The 22182-nt window shown below is 50.0% G+C and overlaps 1 protein-coding gene and 1 long non-coding RNA gene across 11 annotated transcripts in view; one reads left to right on the forward strand and one right to left on the reverse strand.

Annotated features, from left to right (window-relative positions):
• Positions 1-22182, forward strand: part of MBP (myelin basic protein) — a 104498-nt gene that overhangs the window by 12720 nt on the left and 69596 nt on the right. For all 4 annotated transcript variants that reach the window (XM_070361786.1, XM_070361787.1, XM_070361788.1 and 1 more), the window contains exon 2: positions 11414-11487. In XM_070361786.1, the coding sequence (XP_070217887.1) occupies positions 11414-11487 (74 nt within the window). The remainder of the gene's footprint in view (positions 1-11413; positions 11488-22182) is intronic.
• LOC106701524 (uncharacterized) lies at positions 8144-22159 on the reverse strand. 7 transcript variants are annotated; one of them, XR_011462468.1, is made up of 4 exons: positions 21022-22159; positions 19228-19788; positions 14292-18103; positions 8144-10468 (listed from the first exon to the last, which is right to left on the reverse strand). It is a non-coding gene; the product is annotated as an uncharacterized lncRNA (long non-coding RNA). The 7 variants fall into 7 exon arrangements; XR_011462469.1 differs by lacking the exon at positions 19228-19788 and having other exon boundaries at positions 14292-17536; positions 17931-18103; positions 21022-22149; XR_011462467.1 differs by lacking the exon at positions 19228-19788 and adding an exon at positions 13717-13779 and having other exon boundaries at positions 21022-22147.

Below are 22182 nucleotides of genomic sequence, written 5' to 3' on the forward strand. Positions count from 1 at the left end.
CTTTAGGTGGGTCCTGAACTGTCTTTGGACGTTACCCCCTTTTTACCCCCTCTCGGCATCAAAACCCATGCTTTGTGGGGAGTGTGAGTGATTAAGACCCTCTAGCACAGTGTCGGCGTGGCCACAGTTGGTCGGATAAACACAGTATTGTAAGTGCTCTCTGCCAAGATGTTTTCAGTTTTCATTTATTTTCTATAAAAGGCTTCTGAATAATCGTAATCGTGATGGAGAAATAAAACCATAAGGCCTCCACCTTGTGGTGATAAAACATCCTTCTTAAAAGAAATGGCAACCCACTCCAGTGTTCTTGCCTGGAAAATCCCATGGACAGAGGAGCCTGGTGGGCCACAGTCCATAGGACCGTAAAGAGTCGGACACGACTGAGCACACACACACACACACACACACTCTGAAAGGATACTGATCCTTTTAGGCCTTAAAGATGACACTTGGAAACTAAAAAGCAGGCAGAGCCAGTTGAAAATTTCAGGTTCAAACGACAAGCTTATTGGCAGCCTCATATTCGTCACGTCTGTTGTGCTCTGTAGATACTTGTTATTTATTCATTTACATAAGTCAATACAATTTTCCAATAACAGAATTTTTAAAAAAAGATTCACTTGTGGGCTTCCCTGATGGCTCAGTGACTGAGAATCTGCCTGCCAGTGCGGGAGACACATCTTCCCTCGTCCGGGAAGATCCCACATGCAGCGGGGCAACCATGCCCGGCGCCACAGCTGCTGAGCCAAGCTCTCGAGCCCTGAGCACATGCTCTGCAGCCAGAGGCCGCTGCACCGAGAAGCCCGAGCTCTGCAGTGAAGAGCAGGCCCCCCTCACCAAAACTAGAGCAAGCCCACACTCAGCGACAAAGGCCCAGTGCAACCGAAAATAAATAATTTTAAAAAAAGATTTACTTGTAGGATATATTCCTCTAATGCTCCACCGTTCACTGCTCTCTGCAGCGGGGAGTGACGTCGTGGGGAACAATGGTCAAGGCTCCACCCAGGTTGCTGTTAATGAGTTTTGAGCTGTCAGAACGTACATTAAAACATGAAATGAAAAAAAAGCTGCGCCTCTAACCCCCGGGCAGCTCTGATCCATAATAAACCCGAGACTGCGCGCATCGAGGGTCCTTTTCCTGCAGAAATTCAGCGCCCTGCCCTAGTCACCGGGTCAGCCTTGAACCTGTGACTGTGAACCTGTGTCACCAGGACTTTCCAAACCTCGTGAGTCTCATCGTCTGTGAAAGGAAGAGTGTTGAAACAGCACCCACCTCCGCCTGGATGGGAGCAGGTTGGGAGGATGGACGTCTGGAGAGGTCCCTTCCACCCGGCATGCGGGCAGCACCATCACACTGGCCACCCTCTGGGCCTCCTGCCTTGGTCGAGCCCTGTCTGCTGAGTCCTGATCTCCTGGGATGACTTCCTCCCTTTGCTTTATCTGTACCAGCCGCCGGCTCATGTCCCTCACCCTCTGCAGTCCCGCACGCCCCAGTGACCACACGGAGCCCTGACATCAGCTCTGAGCCCTGTGCCTGTGGGGCTGTGATGGGGTGATGATCACACCTGCCTTCTTTTCCCCACTCAGCATCTGGAAGCTCACCTGGGAAGAAGGTGCCAGGTGGGAGACTGACCCTTTCCCTGGAAGCACCGTGGGGCTGCTGGTCTGAAGCTGGAGCGGTGAGATCGGCAGTCCAGGATTCACGTGTCCTCTGTGTTTTCAGGAAGATGAGGACTCGGGCTGTAGGTCTCTTGACTGCAGACCTCACGCCAACCTGGGCCTGAGCAACATGTTCCTTCCCCACGCACAGTTATCAGGAGCCATCACGTCTGACGCCAGAGAACATGAGTTGTTCTGGAGGTGGATTAAATACACAAGTTCCTTCCCCATGCAGTTATTAGGAGCCGTCACGTTTGACGCCAGGGAACATGTGAGTTGTTCTGGAGGTAGATTAAATACACGAGTTCGACACGCCTCCTGCCCTTTGACCGCTGGCTCTGACCTTGTGTGAGGCCCATGAAGTCCATGTTTCCTCTGTCTCCAGTGCCCATGTCCTGGTTATGGGCACACCGGTACCTGGGAGAGCAGCACACATGTGACCCCCACTGCACTTGGCTAGTAAAATATTAACTGGTCATTTCACAACCCTCCTGGAGTAAACATGTGCACTCCAGGACCAAAGCCTCAGAGCAAGTGGCAGAGAGCCTACGAGAAGGGGTACCCCAGGGACTTGAGCTCTGGGACTGTTTCTCTGGAAGCCCCACCTGCTGGCCTCCAGGTGGGCCGCCTGAGCACAGCATGGGCAGGGGGGTCAGCGGGGCCCGGCCTGCATGCCACAGGATGGGGCTGTTTGTGGACGCCCCACCTGCTGCGGGAGGTGTGTGTCCTGATGTGTCTGAGTCCACTTCCCACCCATCAGAGAGCCTGTGACTGTGAGCCTGGCGGGCCGGGGACCCAGCAGCCCAGCTTCCTGGGCGGGGCTGTTTTCACACAGAATTTCCTGTCTTCCCATTGTTGTTGTTCAGTCACCAAGTCGTGTCCGACTCTTTGTGACCCCATGGACTACAGCACGCCAGGCTTCCCTGTCCTTCACCAACTCCTGGAGCTTGCTCAGACTCATGTCCATTGAGTCAATGATGCCATCCAACCATGTCATCTTCGGTCGCCCCCTTCTTCTGCCCTCAGTCTTTCCCAGCATCAGGGTCTTTTCCAACAAGTTGGCTCTTCACATCATGTGGCCAAAGTATTGTCTCCCTGTGAGAACTATGAAAAGCTAAACATGTTGGCTAATCATATACGTGTGAATATATTTACAAGGCTTTCTAAAAGTCATCCTAACTTAAGCATTAATGAATTACTGTTTGGTTTGCTGCTTTTTTCCTTCAGGGAAATGCTTTGTTGTCACTGAGAAAGGTGATGTTATGGTAGCACCTGGAGCCAGGGACTCCAGGACATCACCTGCATCCTGTTCTGGTGATGACTTTCCTGCAGAGTCAACTGATAACCCGGGACCAGGCAAAAGGAACCACAGTCAGACTCCACAGCTCTGCCCTTTTGTGGTTCTGTGATTCCTTTTTTTTTTAATGGTTTTTGAGAACTTTCAGGCATTGTTGGTCCCTGGTGTAAATCTCATAAGCCTGGAGAAGATAGAGAGTTAGTTGCTCAGTCATGGCCAACTCCTTGCAACACCATAGACTGTAGCCCATCAGGCTCCTCTGTCCATGGGATTTCCCAGGCAAGAATGCTGGAGTGGTTTGCCACTTCCTTCTCCAGAGGATCTTCCCGACCCAGGGATTGAACCTGGGTCTTCTGCATTGCAGGCAGATTCTTTACCATCTCTGGGACTGTGATCAGTAGTTGTGGATATTATGTGATAACCCAGCACAAAGTGTCCCATCCCGTCAAATCTAGAAGCTGGTTTCTTCTGACACTTCCTATGCGAGACCACAGGTGGTCTCATGCTGGAAGCTTGAGGGTGTGAGGGAGTTTGGGGGGAGCCCGAGGGTCTCAGAGTTCAGCATCATGCGTTCCTGGGCATCCCGCCCCGGTTCCCATCCTAAAATGGGTTTTTTCGTTTTGTCTCGTTCACAGGAGTGTGTGGGGGTTTACTTGGGATGGTTGTTCTGGTGATGGTGGTAACTGTTTACTGTGTTCTGAGCACAAGGTATTACAGGAATGTTTTTGACCTGGGAAATAAAAATGATTGTCTGCAGAAAGCAGGCATGAGCCCTGGAGTCCTGGTGGAGGGAGGAAGCAGAGGGATGCGGGTGGGAGGGCAGGAGGAGGACAGACCCCAGCGGGATAGAAGTCCTCAGTTCATCTCACTCTTCTCTGTTAGGCCCTTTGATTTTCTGTGTGAGCTCCGTGCTCTTTCACACTTGCTCTCTGGGTTTTCCTTTAAAGGTCAAAGGAGCAGGCCTACTGTCTGTTGTTCAGACTCTTTGCAGCCTCCGCCCACCTCTTAGGGGGTTGGGATCTGTGTGGTCTGTCAAGGTCCACACCCCAAGACAGGCTGTGCCCAGCACAGAAGGGCGGCTGGGAGCAAGCCAGCAGCTGCCGCCTGTGGGGTGCCAGGCGGGTGCAGGGGGTGTGGGAGGCAGAAGGCCCACCTTCAGCTCTGCAGCGCGTTCACCCCGCCTCGCATCAGCGGCTCCCAGAAAGGAAATGCAGTGCCCCTTGGGCACCTCGAAGCCCCTTCAGCGTGTAGTTCACAGGAACTAGGGGCTGCAAGTCATCTGGATCAGCTCAGAGGTTAGGCACACAGTGTGACAGTAGTGAGAGCAGTAAAGTTATCACTTTACATAAGCCTGAAAGCCTAATAAGGAGCTGAGGCTCTGATACTTTGGCCATCTGATGCGAAGAGCCAACTCACTGGGAAAGACCCTGATGCTGGGAAAGATTGAAAGTAAGGAGGAGAAGGGGGCGACACAGGATGAGATGGTTGGATGGCATCATTGACTCAGTGGACATGAATTTGAGCAAACTCCAGGAGATAGTGGAGGACAGAGAAGCCTGGCGTGCTACAGTCCACGTGGTCACAGAGAGTCAGACACAACTGAGCAACCGAATAGCAACAGCAAAAATGCTAGGACTCCATTAAGGGTTAATACCAAAGTATGTGGAATTTTGAAAACGTTGCTTTAATGATGTTGAAAAGCAGAGAGAGCAGAAGTTAGCCCCCTGGTGGGGTTTTAATCCTGCTGCCAAAGCCCATGTTAATCCTCTCCCGGCTGGGACGGCTGTATGCGGATTCCAGTGGGTAGATGTTAAAACCCTGACTGTGGATTCAGTGCTTCTGCGGTTTCACACCTGACCCACGTCTGTGATCCCAGGCGACCTCAGCCTCTGGGTCCTTTGCAGCCCCTCCCTGCAGACGACATCCTACTGTTGCTTATACCGTCAGTATTCACACGTATGCGAGTGCAAACAGGACAGAGAAAAGCTGTGAATACTCTGAGCTAGTGTACGTGAAAAATTGCACCCAAGTCAGCTGAGAAAGACAAATGGCCTTTGGCTGTCTCCTGATTATGAGGCAATGTATTCATTGAACATCTTTATTACAAGGAAGTTGAACTTTGACAGTTAAAATATCTGCGGATGATTGGCCCTTCGGGGTCATAATTAACTCCTTATTTGTCTCATTCTGCTGTCGCCATCTTATGTAACATACAAGCCATTCTCTAAGGGAGGGGGAGGGGTGGTTATGTTGTCAATGGACTGTCAGGGGCCCAGGGAATTGGAGTCTGTTACCTTATTGAATCCTCTACAGATGCACTGCAGGTATTATGATCTGCTTTGACAGATGAGAAATCGGGAGCTCAGAGAACCAAATTTCTAAGTTCTGCAGTAAATAGGAATTGGCGGGCGTGGAATTAAAACCCAAATAATTCTTCGCACATACTTTTCACCAGCTGTTGTTGCAAGATATTAGGCAGGAAATTAGAAAGATGCTGTCATTTTCCTCATTAAGCTTGAGGATCCACGTACAGGCATTCATGAGGACCGCGAACTGGTGTGTAATTCAGCCGTTTTCTCAAGGTGACTTATTAGGGCAAAGGCTTCTCTTTATCATGTTGATGAACAGTCTAGAAATGGATGAACACTTTGGACTGAGGCCTCGTCTCTCCCTCAGTGAAACTATGGAGACGATGATCTCATGACAATCCCATCACCTGTGAAAATGCACTCAGAGTTACTTTAGAAACAACCAGCTCAGCCTTTGGGTGTTCTGCAGCCTCCCCCGAGTTTCAGTCTCCCCTGCTTCTCTCTTCTTGCCACCCCGCCCCATCACCCCCCAGTCTGGCCTCTGGACCGTGTCCCGTGCGGGGCTGTCTGTGATGGAGAAGGTCAGGGTTAGGACCGAGCAGGAGCGTCGCTTCTGGGTTCCTGAGCTTCTCACCCCTTTCTCTCCCCTGACCTCAGAGTTTCAGCGTGGATATCCACACGTGCGAGAGCCCATGTCAAGTGCTCTGCAGAAGGTATGTGATCGTAGACAGCTAGATGGCTGGAAGATGTTTTCTCAACCGGTCAACACCCACCCTGGGGAGTCATGCCACCACTCCCACCACAACAACACAAGCATTCATGGTCATGAAAACATTATGGAAATTCTCAGTCATCCCAGTGGCTGCTTAGAAATCTCACGTGGGCCTGAATTTGCACCTAAGGAGTACGGGCAGCCGCTGTCACCTGGAGTCCGCCCTGCTCCCAGCACTGACCCTCCTCTTCCCCTCCCACCGTGTTCCTTTCATATTATTTCACAAAAAGCTTCCTAATAACCCAGTGATGCTTCCGGCCTGAGTTCCAAGGGCATTCTGCATGAATTTTCCTCTTTCTCTCTGTTTGATTAATTGCAAAAATGGAATGGAATAGAGATGACCTCACACGTCCAGCTCTTCTGCCTGCAGATGGCTCTTTGCAGCGCGTTACGGAGACCACCTGTGGGGTGCCTCCGTAAGCCCGCCTCCTTCTGTCCCCAGCAGGTGGGGCCCAGTCACCTGGAGTCAGGTCCACAAGCCGCCGTCAGGGCTGCGCCGCACGCCTCACGTCCCGATGGCCCCGCTGATGAGGGACCCTGAGCTAAGAATGGTCACATGGCTTTTCCTGTCAGTGTGAATTGTGCATTTAAGGCTAGAATCTGCCTATTGGAAATGATGCATAAATGCTCTTTCTGTTCATCTGAGACTGAGGGAGAAGTCTGTACACACTCAGAAGTCTGACCTGGAATGTTTGTTTCTTTCTATTCTGTGCCCAGTAGTCTTGAGTTTTAAAAGTACTGATTAATGTATTTCGCAGACAGTCCTCCCAAGGACAACCTAAAGTTATGCTCCAAGGGGTGATGAAGCTCTGGTCAGAACACACGGCCTGGAGGAAGCTTCCCGTCAGCAAGGGGCAGTGCGGGCGTCTCATGCTTGGATCAGCTGTGCTTCAGAGCGTTTGGTCCAAAAACAGCTCCTCTGTGTCCACAGGCAATGCTTCCCCCCGCCCCCCGATACTGACACGTCGCACACAGTATCCTGTTAGGTTAAATCCTGAGGTTTGTGTTCTGGAAGGAGGGGACAGGGAGTCAGGATTTGCCTAAAGCTGCAGGGGAGGTGACTGAGGAGGCGAGGGAAAGACAGAGGCCGGAGGAGGTGCTGCCAGGGGAGAACATGGATGCCAGTGGGCGGTTCTCTGCGCCAGGGCGGGGAACCCCAAAGTCCAGGCTGCCAACTGGAGAAGAAGTTAACTATTTTGCCTGTGATTAGTTTCAAATACAACTCTGTTCTTTCTTTATTTTGGAAATAACTATTTGTATGTAATTGAAAAAGTTTTTATATTTATATTTTATCACTTTTATATTTGTAGAAATTGAATAGTTGCAAATATATAACAATTTAGATATAGTTAGATATAATTGAAGTATAGTTGTTTACAATGTTTTAGTTTCAGGTATACAGCACAATGATTCAGATATATAGATATAGACAGATTCCTTTTCAGATTCTTTTTTCTTGTAGGTTACTACAGAATTTTGAGGGCACTCCCTGGCAGCCTCTGCACTTTCACTATTGAGGCCCAGGCGCCACACCTGGTCGGGGAACAAAGATCCCACAAGCTGCATGATGTAGCCAAAAGATATGTATTGAATAAAGTTATCCGTGCTATACAACAGGCCCTTGCCCTCTGTCTACTTTGTATGTGGCAGTGAGTATCTGTTAATGTCAGCCTCCTAACTTATCCATCTCCCATCAAATACACCAGCTGTTATTTGTTAAACAGAGAAATGGATGCGCAGATGTTCGATGCATGGTATTTTGTGTATTACATGTACCATGCTGGTTATCGATACTCACGACCCTGCGTGGCAGCACGAAGAGCTGGAAGTTCAGAATGACCCCAGCTCTACTCCTGGGGTTCAGACCGTCATCCTGCACACAGAACACACAGTCCTGCGCTCCAACTGCAGTTCGGGCCCCAAGGAGGCAAAGGCGAGTCCCCTCCTTCCTGCTTGTGCCCGTCTCAGCAAGCAAACTACCTTGTGTGCCTCAGACCCCATTTCCCCAGTGAGACGACCCCCATAGTGGCTTTTTGGGGGTGATCCATGTAAGTGAATTGGGAAGGTGGACAATAGAATACTGAAATTATCTGCAAAGGTCAACTTGCATTTTTAAAAACATCCATTTTATTTATTTTTTAAAAGCATCATTTTTTAAATTTAAAAATACTTCATTGCTAAAAAATGCCAACCATCATCTGACAATGCAGAGTTTCCACAAACCTTCAATTTATAAAAAATGCAGCAGCCACAAAGAGCAATAAAGCAAAGCTCAATAAAGCGAGGTCCGCCTGTCTCCATTACAGTGCTCTTAACTGTAGCCACCAGGTAAACACACACATTTAAAGCACATTTCCACGCGTATGTCTTTATACGTGACGCATTCGTGTGGTTCCTCTAAGTCAGCAGTGTTTTTATCGCCACTAGAGCCCTGGCTTTGATTTACCAGAGCAGGCTGTCCCCACTTGGATCTACGTCATTTGAAGTTCAGCACTTAATCTGAAATTCAGATCTTGAAAGATCTGCCCTGGGTTCCACCTAAAAAATATGAAGACAGGAAGGGTTTCCACTCTGCAGGGACTTGGCTGTCTGTGCTGACCCCGGCGACCACCCACTGCTCCCCATACACAGGAGGCGACACTGTCAGACGCTGCTGCCCCCTTTCTCACCAGTCAACCTGGGGAAAAGCATCCAACAGCCTTCACAGTCACCAAGGAGACACCCAGTGATGCGGGAGGCTTTGGGGAAGTTCAGATACTGACACTGACACGCTTCTCTAAAGAGTGTCTTTGCAGGAACGAAACTTGCCTTTCATTGGGTGTATGAAATATTTTAGAAACCCTCCCCATGTTTAGAGGACAGTTCATTTTGTTGCTTTTCAAGGAGCACTGTTCCTTGTTCAGCTGGAAGCTAGTCCTCACGTGTTCTTTGAATCATCACACAATGAGGGTGACAGAGGATGAGATGGTTGGATGGCATCACTGACACAATGGACATGAGTTTGAGCAAACGCCTGTTCAAAAGTTTGAGATGGTGAGGGACAGGGAAGCCTGGTGGGCTGCAGTCCATGGGGTCCCAAAGAGTCAGACACAACTTAGCGACTGAACAAAGCAACATGATGATTGAACTTTGCAATGGTCAACACTGGTCACCTGAGCCAGGACCAAGTGGTCCTCGTGGTTCCTGCAGGTCCAGGGATGCGAGCAGGATGAGGGACCTGTGTGGAATGAGTTTTGCTGAATTCTTCAGTTGAGTACCTTTCTGGGGGAGAAAAACAGTACATTTGCTGCAAAAGTCTGGGCAAGAAAACACAAATGAGGCACATATGTTTTTTTTTTTTTTAATACAACTTTATCTTCCAAGTTTCAAGGCAAGTGTTTGCTTTTGCAGCACAGGGATTGGTGGGTGAGGTCTGTGTGCGTTCTTTTCATGTTCCAAAGCTGTGACCTTCATTTCATGTTGTTTCTGGTTGATGTTGATTTGATGAATCGTGTCGCCTCTGAATGTGGACTGTTGGGTTTCAAGGTTGAAACTCAATGTCTTTGAGATCCTAGATGATTCAACCAAGCCCCCATCAATCAGATTTCTAAATGAAGAAGTCATTATTTGTAGAAAACCTAAGATTCCCTCTCCTTTCTGTACTTTGATGTATTTTAACCTCCACATTTTCTAAAGGAAAATTCAAGAACCAGACAAAGAAATATCATTGGAGTTTGATACCAAGAACTGCCTGAGCGAGCATCGAAGCTCATTCAGGTATCTAATTTGAGTCCTAATTTTACCACTGGCCAGCTAGGGGGATATAGGAAAGCTACACTCTCCAGGGTTTTTTGTATACTTATTTCATTTTGGTTTTTGGTTAACTCAGGACCTTAGAAGCAAAACCAACCATAGCAGCTAACAACCTTTCAAGTCTCTTGCTGCTTATAAAGCATTCTCAGGAACAATAAGCAGAAACCCACCAGACTTGGAGAAGATATGATTTATTTTATCTGAAATTTTTACAATATATGTGTTAGGTGCTTTTGGTTTGGAATCTGTGGTGGCTCCATTTTAGGTGGTCTGTAGTGGTGAAGAGAAGTACATGGGGGGCAGACAGCTGTGGGGGTCCTGAACAAAGGGGGCTTTGCAAGGCTTGGATCAGGGGCTAGTGGAGATGCCCCTGTCTGGGTACCAAACAAGCACAGGAAATCAAGGAAAGGATGACCCAGGTTTTGCTGCTAGGCTTCATGACTGTCTCCATCGGCCTTCCTTGCTCACCTGCGTGTCCTGGCAGCCCTCTCACAGAGCCCCTGTACACAGGTTTGCAGAGACCCCTGTCAGATAGAGCCAAGACTTTCTGGTCCAGGTATCCTTTCAGAGAAAACTCAGCTGCCTGCCAGCTCTTCCTGTGCTGTATTTTTGTGCTGCTTCATTTGAGGTTGCAAGTACCTGGAAAAGAAAAGCAGATGTTTTTCAAGAATGTTTATGAAACTTCTGTTTTTAAGGTGCACATTAACGGGACCCAAACTCTTGCATTTGCAGCTTGCTTCTTGAAATTATGTACATGTCCTCTAGAATTTGCTTGGGCAAATCTTTATCCATGGGCATCGGAAACCCCTTGGTTTCTGCACTGAAGCCGTTCCAGTTTTGTCAATGGCACCCCACTCCAGTACTCTTGCCTGGAAAATCCCATGGACGGAGGAGCCTGGTGGGCTGCAGTCCATGGGGTCGCGAAGAGTCGGACATGACTGAGCGACTTCACTTTCACTTTTCACTTTCATGCATTGGAGAAGGAAATGGCAACCCACTCCAGTGTTCTTGCCTGGAGAATCCCAGGGACAGCGGAGCTTGGTGGGCTGCCGTCTATGGGGTCTCACAGAGTCGGACACGACTGAAGCGACAGCAGCAGCAGTATCTTCCTGCAAATTCTGCAGATCCTTGGGGTGCTTGTCTGATAAGTGGCCCTTGGTCGGGTCTGCTGTTTCCGGGCTCGCGGGATTCTCAAAGCCGCAAGCGTCCTATGGGTGTCTGTGGAGCGTCCGCAGCTCCTCCCCACGTCTGTCCGTCTCCTTACGTCACCGGGCGTGAAGTGTGATTCTGTTGGTCTGGACTTGTGCACGGTCTGTGAGCGCGCTAGAGATCTTCCTGGACAAGGAAACTCGCTGAACCGTGCGTTGTCCCTGCACAGAATCTGGGTCTGGATTTTTGCCAGGGATTGGAAGACAGCGATGCTCCCTCGGAGACTTCAGGTGCCCCTTGAGTTTGGGGGCTTTCGTTTTCTCTCTTCAGAAACAGATGTCGCATTCGGAACGGGATTGTTGTTCTGATTGAAAAACCATGTTGGAAACTCTGAAAGTACCAGTTCCAAGGCTAACGGCCTCTCTTTTCTTTCAGCATCTGAAGACTCGAGGCTCAGGATGGGGAACCATGCAGGGAAGCGGGACTTCGGTGCCGAGAAGGGCAATAAGGTAAGGAGTGAGCCACTCCCAATCCTTCAGGTGCTCATACGCCCTGTGGCCGCCAGGGTTTTCCCCTAAAGCCACTGGCTTGTTACCTTCCTTCCCTGGAAACTTCTAGGTCTGAGAATGCTAGTCCTGCACACAGACCAGGACCCGAATTCCTGGGCCAGGACGCCAGGCCCGCTGCAGTCTCACTGTGGCTGGTCGTCCGGGGGCACCTGCCCCCACGTCCCTTTCCACACTGTTGTTTAGGGTGTTTGGAAGATGCAGGAGAACAAACAGGAAAAAATGCAAGTAAAAACCGTTGGAATCCCTCCAGCGACTCAGAATGAATCCTCTGTGGATTTTTAGGCTCAGATTTCCCATTCTCCACCTCATTCCACAGGCATTGGTTTCCCTGTGTGGTGAGGAGCCTCTAGGGATGACCTCTGGGTCCCCAGAGTGACTGAGCCCCTCAAACCGATGACCCATTACCAGGGCACCTCTATCCACCGAGGAACCATTTCAGATTATGAGGAAATAGTCCTGATGTGTGTGTGCTTCCCCCTCCTTTGTAGGAGGGAAAGGTTAATTCTCCCATGTCTTTGGTCCTTTAACTCAAGACTAGGGACAGTTCACAGAACGTCATGATGCTGAGGATGGACCCGCATGCGCACAGAAGCGCTTCATAAACGTCCACTGGATTAAGTTACGTCATGCTGCAACCCCCACCCCTCTTTGCCAAGGGTGTGTAGTCAGGTTTCACTTAAGAATAATGAACTTTCTGCCATGGTTGCTTCTCAGATCTATATTTGGACTCAAACATTTCTGTATCAGCCGAGTGGGTAATTTTCCATAATTTGCTTCCATGCCATGCCGTCTCTGGGGTCGCACAGAGTCGGACACGACTGAAGCGACTTAGCAGCAGTAGCAGCAGCATGCATGTAAATATGTGATTACATAACTATTTTTGTTCATATTTTATAAAGTGTTTCAAACACTTGAGAGAAAACATTGCTTTATCTAAAACAATGTCATGGTGTTTCTTTCTAATGATTTCAGGCCCAAGGCAACTAGAAGGGGTTTATGTTTCTACAGTGTTGTTGGTTTGGGATTCTCCCCTCCCTGCTGAAAGCAGGACCCGTGTTCTCAGTGTGTAAACGGTCGGAGTGGATACCGACTGGGGACTCCTGGTATTTCGTGTAACTCGCGCGAGAACTGCCTTACTGATGCTCTCCCTGTGAAGATGTGGTGACTCTGAATGTTCAGTTACTGTGAAGATGGGTCTGGGCGGTGTCTGCCCCAGGAGCACAGAGGCCCCGCTGAGAGTGAAAGTGGAAAAGCAGCTCTTCTCAAGAGAGCCCCATCCTGTTAACACCTGGTATTTTGAGGCTCAGAGCAACTGATTTGCAAGTCTGCTTCTAAAAGCCTCTGTGGCTTGCAGTTTCTTTCCTGTTGTTGGACATTGTAAAACACCAAAACATCCTTCTCATTGGTTTAATTTTTACCAAAGTCAGATTTCTGACCAACAGGAGAGCCCATACTTAGGCTTTTGTTATCTGAAAGCTAAATTTTAACATTCTGATAATTAAAAAAAAAAAAATTCAGTCGTTTTAGACCAATGGCTTCTATGGGACGCTGTTACATGGAACAGTCCTCTTCTTTGCTGTTGTTCAGTCGCTAAGTCAGGTTGGACTCTTTGCGACCCCACAGACTGCAGCACACCAGTCTTCCCTGTCCTTCACCATCTCCCAGAGCTTACTCAAACTCATGCCCATTGAGTCGGTGATGCCATCCAACCATTTCATCCTCTGTCGTCCCCTTCTCCTCCTGCCTTCACTCTTTCCCAGCATCGGGGTCTTTTCCAACGAGTTGGCTCTTTGCATCAGGTGGCCAAAATGTTGGGAGCTTTAACATCATTCCTTCCAGTGAGTATTCAGGACTGATTTCCTTTAGAATGGACTGGTTGGATCTCCTTGCTGTCCAAGGGACTCTAAGAGTCTTCTCCGACACCACAGTTCGAAAACATCAATTCTTTGGTGCTCAGCTTTCTTTATGGTCCAGCTCTCACATCTGTACATGACTCTTCTTTTAATTTTTTGTAACTTGATAGAAAATGTCTGAAGCCTTTTAGGGAGTGGTCTGTGCTGTTACTTAGCATTTCAGCTTAGAACAGAAAAGATTACACGTGCTCATGCCCTGCTGTTTACCATCCTGCATGTTTCTGCAGTCATTCTGGGAGGCTTTCTTTTCACTTACAAGACAATGGACCGATGAGAGCTTGTCCTGGGAGCAGTTGTTGACCCGTTAGCAGGCAGGGGGCTGCAAGGAGAGTCAGCCCATGCATCCTCCCAGCTCTGGCTTCTTTGCCGCCCCCTCTCCCCACCGCGTCGCCTCCACCATCGGCCCCACGTCCACAGGCCCCCGCAGGCTGCCTTCGTGGCCTGCAGGCCTGTGCTGGGCACGGGAGGCAGGGGCTCCGTGTGGCGACCCCGTCCCATACCAGGCACCCACCGCCACCCCCGGGGGCTCCCTGCCAGGAGCACGCAACCTCTGCCCCCAGGCTCCTCCCCGTGGCACCCCACTCTTGGCTCACTGGCTCCTCTCTCCTGATGAAGCTGCACCAGGATGCAGGGAGGAGCTCATGAGGGAAGGGGCTCCGGCCTTTCTCTCCCTGTTCCAGCCTCACGTGTCCGCGTGTGGCAGGCTCCCCTCCAGCAGCGAGGTGGCTGTGAGCACCCTCCTGGCCCATCAGGAGCAGAGTGAGGCTGGCGGGGGGAGACCCGTCCTCCAGGGGGACCAGAGGCCTTCAGGCAGGAAGGCCACCTACTCACCTTGGGGTCCTTGTTTTCCTGCATGTCCTGCGGGACTTGGTTTCCAGAAAGCCCCCTTCGCTAACTCATCGGCTCTTTCTCGGGCGGAGCGTATTTACAAGGTCGTTTGGCAGAACTGGGGAAGTACTCAGCCGGTGACCTGTCCCCGGGGACACACAGTTCTCAGCGGCCCTGCCTGCAGAGACTCCAGGAGGAAAAACCAGTTCCTCAAGCTAAAAATAGCACCGTCTACCCCTTGGGAAGGCTGGGCCGGGCAGCCCGGGGCCCCTCTGGGCCCTGGGGAACGGGCGCAATCAGAGCCAGCCCGCTTGACCCTCTGCAGAGCCCACTGGTGCTCAGGTCCGGGCTAGTCCCTGAGGCTGCTCTGCCGTCCCATCCAGGGTTGCTCTGACCACAGGCAGTCTCTCCCCCGTGGGTCTTAAGCTTTGTTTAACTTTCTTTTTGGAATTAACCCCAGTCCACGTGGGGATCAACTTGAAGAAGGAGCTCTAAGATCTCATTATGTCTTTTTCTCATATGAAGCTAGTGAGGCTGTTCTCTAGTTTACAAGCATTGTTGTTCTTCAGTTGCTAAGTCGTGTCCAGCTCTTGTGACCCCATGGAATGCAGCCTGCCAGGTTCCTCTGTTCATGGGATTTCCCAGGCAAGAATACTGCAGTGGGTTGCCATTTCCTCCTCCAGGGGATCTTCCCAACCCAGGGATCAAACCTGAGTCTCCTGAGTTGGCAGGTGGATTCTTTACCCCTGAGCCACCAGGGAGGCCCAGTTAGAAGCATTATAACCAGGAAATGTGAGAAATAAAGAGCACTTTATCTGGCATTCCCACACATTTTCCAAAATGATGAAATCAATTGTTGATCCATTCCAACTCTGGAAAATCTAACAATAATAATTTTGAAAGCCTGCTCTTCACCTGTGGGACCTTCTTACTATTCCTGGCAGTGGTATCTGGCACACAAAAGTTCCCCAAAGGTGCCCAGCCATGTTTCTGGATTTTTCCATTTAATCAACTTAAGAAAAAAGATACCATGCTGAGAAACAAGGTCGAGAGCAATTGCGGAATTCAGATGCCTGTCGGAATTTTACAGCAGGGAGTAACTGGTTAGTCTGTTTTGTGTTTCCAGTTAAACTGATTAGCTCTTTGAGCTGTTCCTCCAAGCCCAGAGCATGCTGGCCGCCCCTCCAGGGATAATCATAGCCCTGGGGAAGCCATTCGATATTTAATCACCAAACCCCACTGTCTGATGAGCCCCTGGGATGCTGTGCCAGCACCACTCTGAGAAGTGAGAGGTGGAGTTTGCAAATACATTCAGGAGCACCAAGCAGCTCAGCCCTCCCCACCGCGGAGATGAAAATGTAGATTTGCCAGGAAAATACCTTTCCTGCAAACCGGCTGACATCCGCGCTGTGGGACGGGCTTCTGCCCCCGGGTGTTTGTGCCTCAGTGTATTCCTCTACAGAACCGTGATCCAGCATCATCTTGCCCCAGGTGTGGGGTGCCGTCAGTGGTCTCTCTGATGCAGGAGGCCCCGTACTTGCCACCCCGGCCTCCAGAGGAAGAAGCTTTCTACTTGAAGCTGTCACTTGCTGCTGGGTCCCTGCCGTCCTTTCTCCACCCACACGGAAACTAAGAGCCCTGAGGCTCCGCTCGAGGATGTGTGTGTCCTTGCCCCTCCCGGTGCTGCTCTTGGGGGGATCCAGTGCTCCTCCCGCACACACTGCCAGCTCCAGACCGACACTGTTCACCTGAGGGTCCCATCCCCAGGGCAGGATATCCTCCCCGCCGCCTGCCCCGAAGACAGCACAAGTGGGGCCTTTAAACCCCAAAGCCAGGGTGCTTTATCCCCACGTCAGGCTTCCTCCTGTGGTTCCTCCTGAACCGACCACCGTCGCCATGACTACTGCACAGCACAGGAAGCGGGTTTGCTAAGACTGTCTTCTATCTGGTCGGGTCGCCCAGACCCACATGACAGGGCTGCCGTGCCTTTGAGCAGGGAGTCATTGCTCTGTGTTGGCGACTGTCAGACCCGTATTCGGGTAATTCTATTGTCTTAGGTGAGAATTGAATAATTATTTTTGGAAATCTCAAGTAGTTACTAAGCTAAATAAGAGATGTTTTAAGATTTAGAGGGCAGAAAAATAGAAAGTATTTCCCTGAAGACATTCACCAGTCTAGTCTGATACTCAGATATGTGGAAACACTTGGTCAGCGTCTAGTAAAGCCTTAGACTGTGAGATGCGGGCACAGTTGCACTCGAATCTGTCTTCAACAGTCCCAGAGTCCTTCGTCTGTCTGTCTGTCTCCCTCTGTCTCCATTGGTATGCCCATCTGTGTCACACACACACGTGCACCCATCAAGAATCCCCCTTCACCTCAACGGTGGAGCATTAAACCACCTTCCAGGCTTTCCTGGTGGCTCACATGGTTAAGAGTCTGCCAGCAATGCGGGAGACCCAGGTTCAATCTCTGGATTGGAAGGATCCCCTGGAGAAGAGAGTGGCTACCCACTCCAGTATTCCTGCCTGGAGAATCCCATGGAGAGAGGAGCCTGGCGGGCTACAGTCCATGGGGTTGCAAAGAGTCAGACATGACTGAGCGACCAACACTTCACTTCACAAACCACCTCCCGGTGGGCAGACAGCGCGCTGTCCAGTAGCTGCTCGCGTTGGTTCCTCGCTGTGCAGACCTGCAGGAGCTGCTGCCCTGCACCCCAGCCACCCGGCGGGCAGTCACGTGACACGCAGGCTGAGAAGCACATGAAATGTGGTTGGTACAACCCAAGAACCAAATCTTTAATGTTACTGATGTTGAAAGGACTTAGATTTTAAGATCCGCATGTCTCAAGGGGCAGTGTGGTCCCACTGTGCTTGACACACCTACCCTTAGTTCCAGCGTCCCCAGAACCTGGCAGACTCACATCAGCTCCTTCTTGTCAATGACAAACACCAGGGCCTCTCTCAAAGTCATACGATTTCGTACAGCAGTGAATATGGAGTTCAGAAGGTAAAGTCCTCTGAAAACACACCCTCATAAGTACCAACAGCTGCAGAGGTCAGCGCCGTGAGCTCCAGCCGCGGACCTCGGCCGTGAGGGTTCCCCGTTCCCGCCCAAGGGGGCCGCCTGCTGCAGGACTGGGAGTCACACATGGCAAACAGCATCCATGAGTCTAACTGCTTCTGCGTTTCCTGCACTTCCTGTAGAAGCCTGACCGCCTGACTTGCTTGGTGCTAGAACTTCAGTGAGCTCTTGAAAAGAGAAATAAAATCATGTAGAAAACGCGCCCTTTCAAGGAGGCCTTCCAAAATCTGTAAGTGATCAATAGTCTCTGATTCAAGTCGTGGAGAAATGAGCATGGGATCTGTATCTGACTTGAGGAGGGACCACAGGAGTGTAAAATGAAAGACCTGGTCCAGGCTAAGCTTGTGAAATCAGCACTGAAGGACCCAGGGCCGCCTCTGAAGGGGGTGTAGGCTCCCAGCTGTCCTCTGGGCCCCGAGGGACAGCGGTGTCCCCGAGGAGGGTGGTGAGCGTCACGTTTGAGAGGCAGCCCTTCTCAGCAGCAGGAGAGCACAGCCTTGCCGAGACTTCCTGAGCTCTCACTTAACAGCCGGGCCCCAGACGTGCGGGGTCAGCACCCACCTGCTCTCCAAGGGGATTGAAGACAGTCTGTTGTCACATCTCTTGGGTGCCGAGCACAAGCCTATGCTTGATTCTGATTTGTAAGGACTGTGAGGGAGCATTTTGTTGCCTCTGAAAAGCTCAGAACATGTACACCTTTGTCAGTCGAGCAGCCATGGGCCTCACAAACAGACCTGAGTGAGGAGTGAGACACGGGTGTCATTAGCAAGCAAACCGCCCCCTCAACAGCCCTCATAAAAATAATGAGGCAGTGACGAGGTGGTGCCCCGGGGAGCATAAACCCGAAGGAGGCAGCTTAGCAGCCCTGATTCATGACCCCACCTGGCTGCACTCCACCCTCGCTCGGCCCCAGGCCAGCCCGCCTCCCAGGATGGCCTCGGGACCCCTGCCCGGGGCCCCTCTCATCCTCTGTCGTCCCCTTCTCCTCCTGCCCTCAATCTTTCCCAGAATCAAGGGCTTTTCTAATGAGTCAGCTCTTCGCATGAGGTGGCCAAAGGATTGGAGTTTCAGCTTCAGCGTCAGTCCTTCCAATGAACACCTAGGACTGATCTCTTTTAGGATAAACTGGTTGGATCTCCTTGCAGTCCAAGGGACTCTCAAGAGTCTTCTCCAACACCACAGTTCAAAAGCATCAATTCTTCTGCGCTCAGCTTTGTTTATAGCCCAACTCTCACATCCATACATGACCACTGGAAAAACCATAGCCTTGACTAGACGGACCTTCTCTGCTCACCTGCTAAGCAAGGGCCCTGAGGGGACCTGAGGCCCCCAGCTGAGGGTTTAGGGCTTGAAACACCAGGGGCGTGGAGTCCCCTGCAGTGCACATCTTTTGTGTCCTGTCACCCTACCATAGGGCTTATTAGGGTTGAGCAAACTTAGTTTTTATCAGAAACCATGAACAAATTTGCAAAGAGCTGACTTTGGGCCACAAGAGTCGTTCAGTAGAAGTGACACTTTGTCAGACATTTCTGAGATGGATCATAGATTCTGTATTGCACCTCCTCCACCTTGCCCTGCCCTCAACACACACACACACACACACAGACACACACAGACACACACACGCCTAAATGGAAAAGAAACTGGAAAACTATTAAGAAAAGTGACACATTGAACACCCGTCATTAACTATAAACAACGTGACAATAAACCTGTCCTCTGGATGAAACTACAGCAGAGCAGCCCGCCGTTCAGCCCCAACCCCCCAGCCTGCCATGAGCCTTCTCTTCTCAGTCAAGTTCTTGGGCCCCCAGCAGCTGATCACACAGGGTCTGGAGCCCAGTGACCTATGACGCACCTGTTGACCGTCTTGTTTACAGCTGGTCTCACAGGCATTCCTTCCGCGTTCCTTCCCTCCCTGTCCTGGCCCCTGACTCCTGTGTTCCTGCGTCTGTGACACTGAATCATTTCTGAGAACTGACGGGAGGGGGCGAGGAGGCCAGAGACATTGGCCCGTCATCAGACACGCAGCGCAGAACAAGCTGAGGCAATGCTGACATCAGTGAATCGTTTGTTTTCTTTTAAGTTGGGGAAGTATTTGAGCTCAAGATGGATACACTTGACCTGAAAATCGTGTTCAGGTTTGGTTTGGGGTTTGCATTGGATTGAGAACGTAGTTGCAAGCATGGCACTGCAGATAAGATTTCATGAATTGTTAGTGACTTGAATTCAAGCATGAAGAGGGTGGAAGAGTTAGATTTCCCAGGAATGGGGAGTGTACTGAGCACCTCCTTTAGGGGGTCCGGGTGGACCGGCTGGAGAGCGGGCCTGGGTGGTACATGGTTTTAATCCCCAGTCTCTTTAGGGCTCGCCACTTGGGTTGCCCACAGGCAGCTCCCGAGCTGCTGTTTCTGACGACCTGCCAGGTAATTTCAGAAAGGCCACCGTGTTATTTTATCTTTGAGGACAAGTTTATTTCCAACTCTGACAGTGAAAAGTGTGTCATATGAAAAACTCTGCACTTGCTTTGTTATTAAGGAAAAGCTTTTTAAAAAATTAATCAAACACTCTTACAATGTTTTAAATGAAACAAAACCTAAAAATCCAGATTTCAAAGTGATGCTTCCTGTCCTTTTCACTCATGACTAAAGCAATGTGACTTTAAAGCTTAAATTTGAGAGATTTTAGAGACCGGAATACATTAATGAAAATTTATCTTTGTGTGTGTGTGTGTGTGTGTGTGTGTGTGTGTGTGAGGGTGGGGGACATTTTTTCGTCCACCAGCCTCCAAACTGCAAAATACCCATCGGCAGCTGTGTGAACATCTTCTCAGGCTCAGCCCGAGCTCTGCACTCAGACAAGTCTAACACACGATAGTCCTAATTGAGATTTGATATGCACGTTAATTTAATTTTCATGTGGTTACACAGAAGTGTAGATAAACTTCATTATTGTTTCCGTGACTTTTGATACTTGAAAAACAAAGTCTCTTATTTACTGCATCCTAAATTATGCTGTTGCACACATCATATGTAACCAAATGTAAGTCGTGAGTGAATAAATAAGGCAAGTTGTTAATTACTCTAATTCCCCTTGGAGAGTGAGGGTGGCTGCAGCCCGGGCTATTCACAGATGTGTGTGTTCACTCTTGACCTTCTCCTAGCTGCACTAAATCACAAAAAAACAGCATCTCAGAATTTAAAAATAAAATGTTTTTGAGTGTGTTGGTGAGATAATGCCTCTTTCAGACTCAGTCTGCAGAGTGTCCTTGCCAGCACACCCGGGGCCTGGCCCCCAGCCCCTGTCCCCCCAACCTGCACCTGCCACTCCCCCCACCCTCCGCCCTTGCTGCGGACCCCCTCTTCCAGCTACTCATCGTGTGCCCCTCGAACTGGTGTGCACCCACACCCCTGGGTTCATTCTCTTTCCCTGGCTGGCTCCCCTCCACCCTGCAATGCACACCTTGTGGGAATGAAGACCAGCCCGCCTGTGCCCGCACCTCCCGGGCCCCCGGGCACTGGCACAGCCAGCAAGTCAGTGGCGCTTCACCCCAGGGTCGGCTTGGGTGCAGTCTGGTCAGGGGGAGGCATCCAAGCTGACCTTGGTAGTGAACTTCAGACCCTGCAGGGGCCCTTACTTTTGCTGGAAATACCTGAATGTGCATTTGCAGAGACTGTCAAGCACACGCCCTAGATGGAGCGAGGAACTGATCCCGGTGGTCTTGGTGATCGGCATCCGCCATCTGTGTGCATCAAGTTCTTGAGAGCACTTGGTTTCTTAACCAAGTTCAGGTGACTCATCTTGCTCTTGATCGGGTGGAAACCAGCTTCGGCCTGACTGTTCCTCTGATTCCTGGAGCGAGTCTGAGCAGGTTCTCTGTTTTGGGGATCCGCCTGGGTGATCGTGCATACGGAACTCAGCTAGGAAGAAAAGCACCGCAGAGGCAAGTGGCAATTCCATTTTGCAAAACAAGTGCGTTCCTTTTGAGCAAGGGAACCAGAACACAGGCGCAATCCGAGTTGTCTGTGAAATCTCTCTTCCTTTTGTTTCTCAATCTTATTGCATTAACAGGTACATTAAAGCCTGATTTTTACTTACAAAGATTTTATTTCCACCTTTACTAAAATGTGGGGAAAAAAACAGAAAATGCATATAGTAAAATCAGTAGTGATGAAGTCATGCAGTGACCGTACTAGCTGAGGGTCAGATTCTGTTACAGTCACGACACATATGGACTATTTCGTGTTCAGGATAATCCAGGAACTACGTGGTGTCATTATGCCCATTTTGTGTGGAAGGAGGAAACAGAGGAGGGAGAGGTGAGGCTTACATTCAGAAAAATAGTTGGAACCTGGTACATCAGCATGTTTGTCCTTTGAGCGAAGACGCATCTTCCAGGACTAGCCTTCTGCTTGTCGTCCTGTCTGCATCAAGGAAGCAGTTGAATACCCACGTGCAGGCTCAGAGCAACAAGTTCCAGGACAGTAGGTAGGAGAGGTTTTCGTTCTACAAAACTAAAGGACGTGAATTCACCTTCAGATGAAGAAAGTCAGAATTTTCCATTACCTTATTCTGTTTCCAGTAATGTAGAATATCCGTTTGAGCTAAATGAATGTCCTTCTGTGAATTAGCTTTAAGTGCATTTTAATTACACTTTCGAGTCACCCAACCATCAAACTCTTTCAGTAAAAGAGCTCCACTAAGACCCACTTCCCTCTCCCCCCACCCCATGCCCTTCCTGTGTCGGCATCCTTCTTATTCTACTTAACCTGCTGAATAGAGCAGTGACTTACAGAAATAAACAGCAGGATAT

The sequence above is a fragment of the Bos mutus genome, chromosome 24 (assembly GCF_027580195.1).
Source record: "Bos mutus isolate GX-2022 chromosome 24, NWIPB_WYAK_1.1, whole genome shotgun sequence".
Classification (NCBI taxonomy): Eukaryota; Metazoa; Chordata; class Mammalia; order Artiodactyla; family Bovidae; genus Bos; species Bos mutus.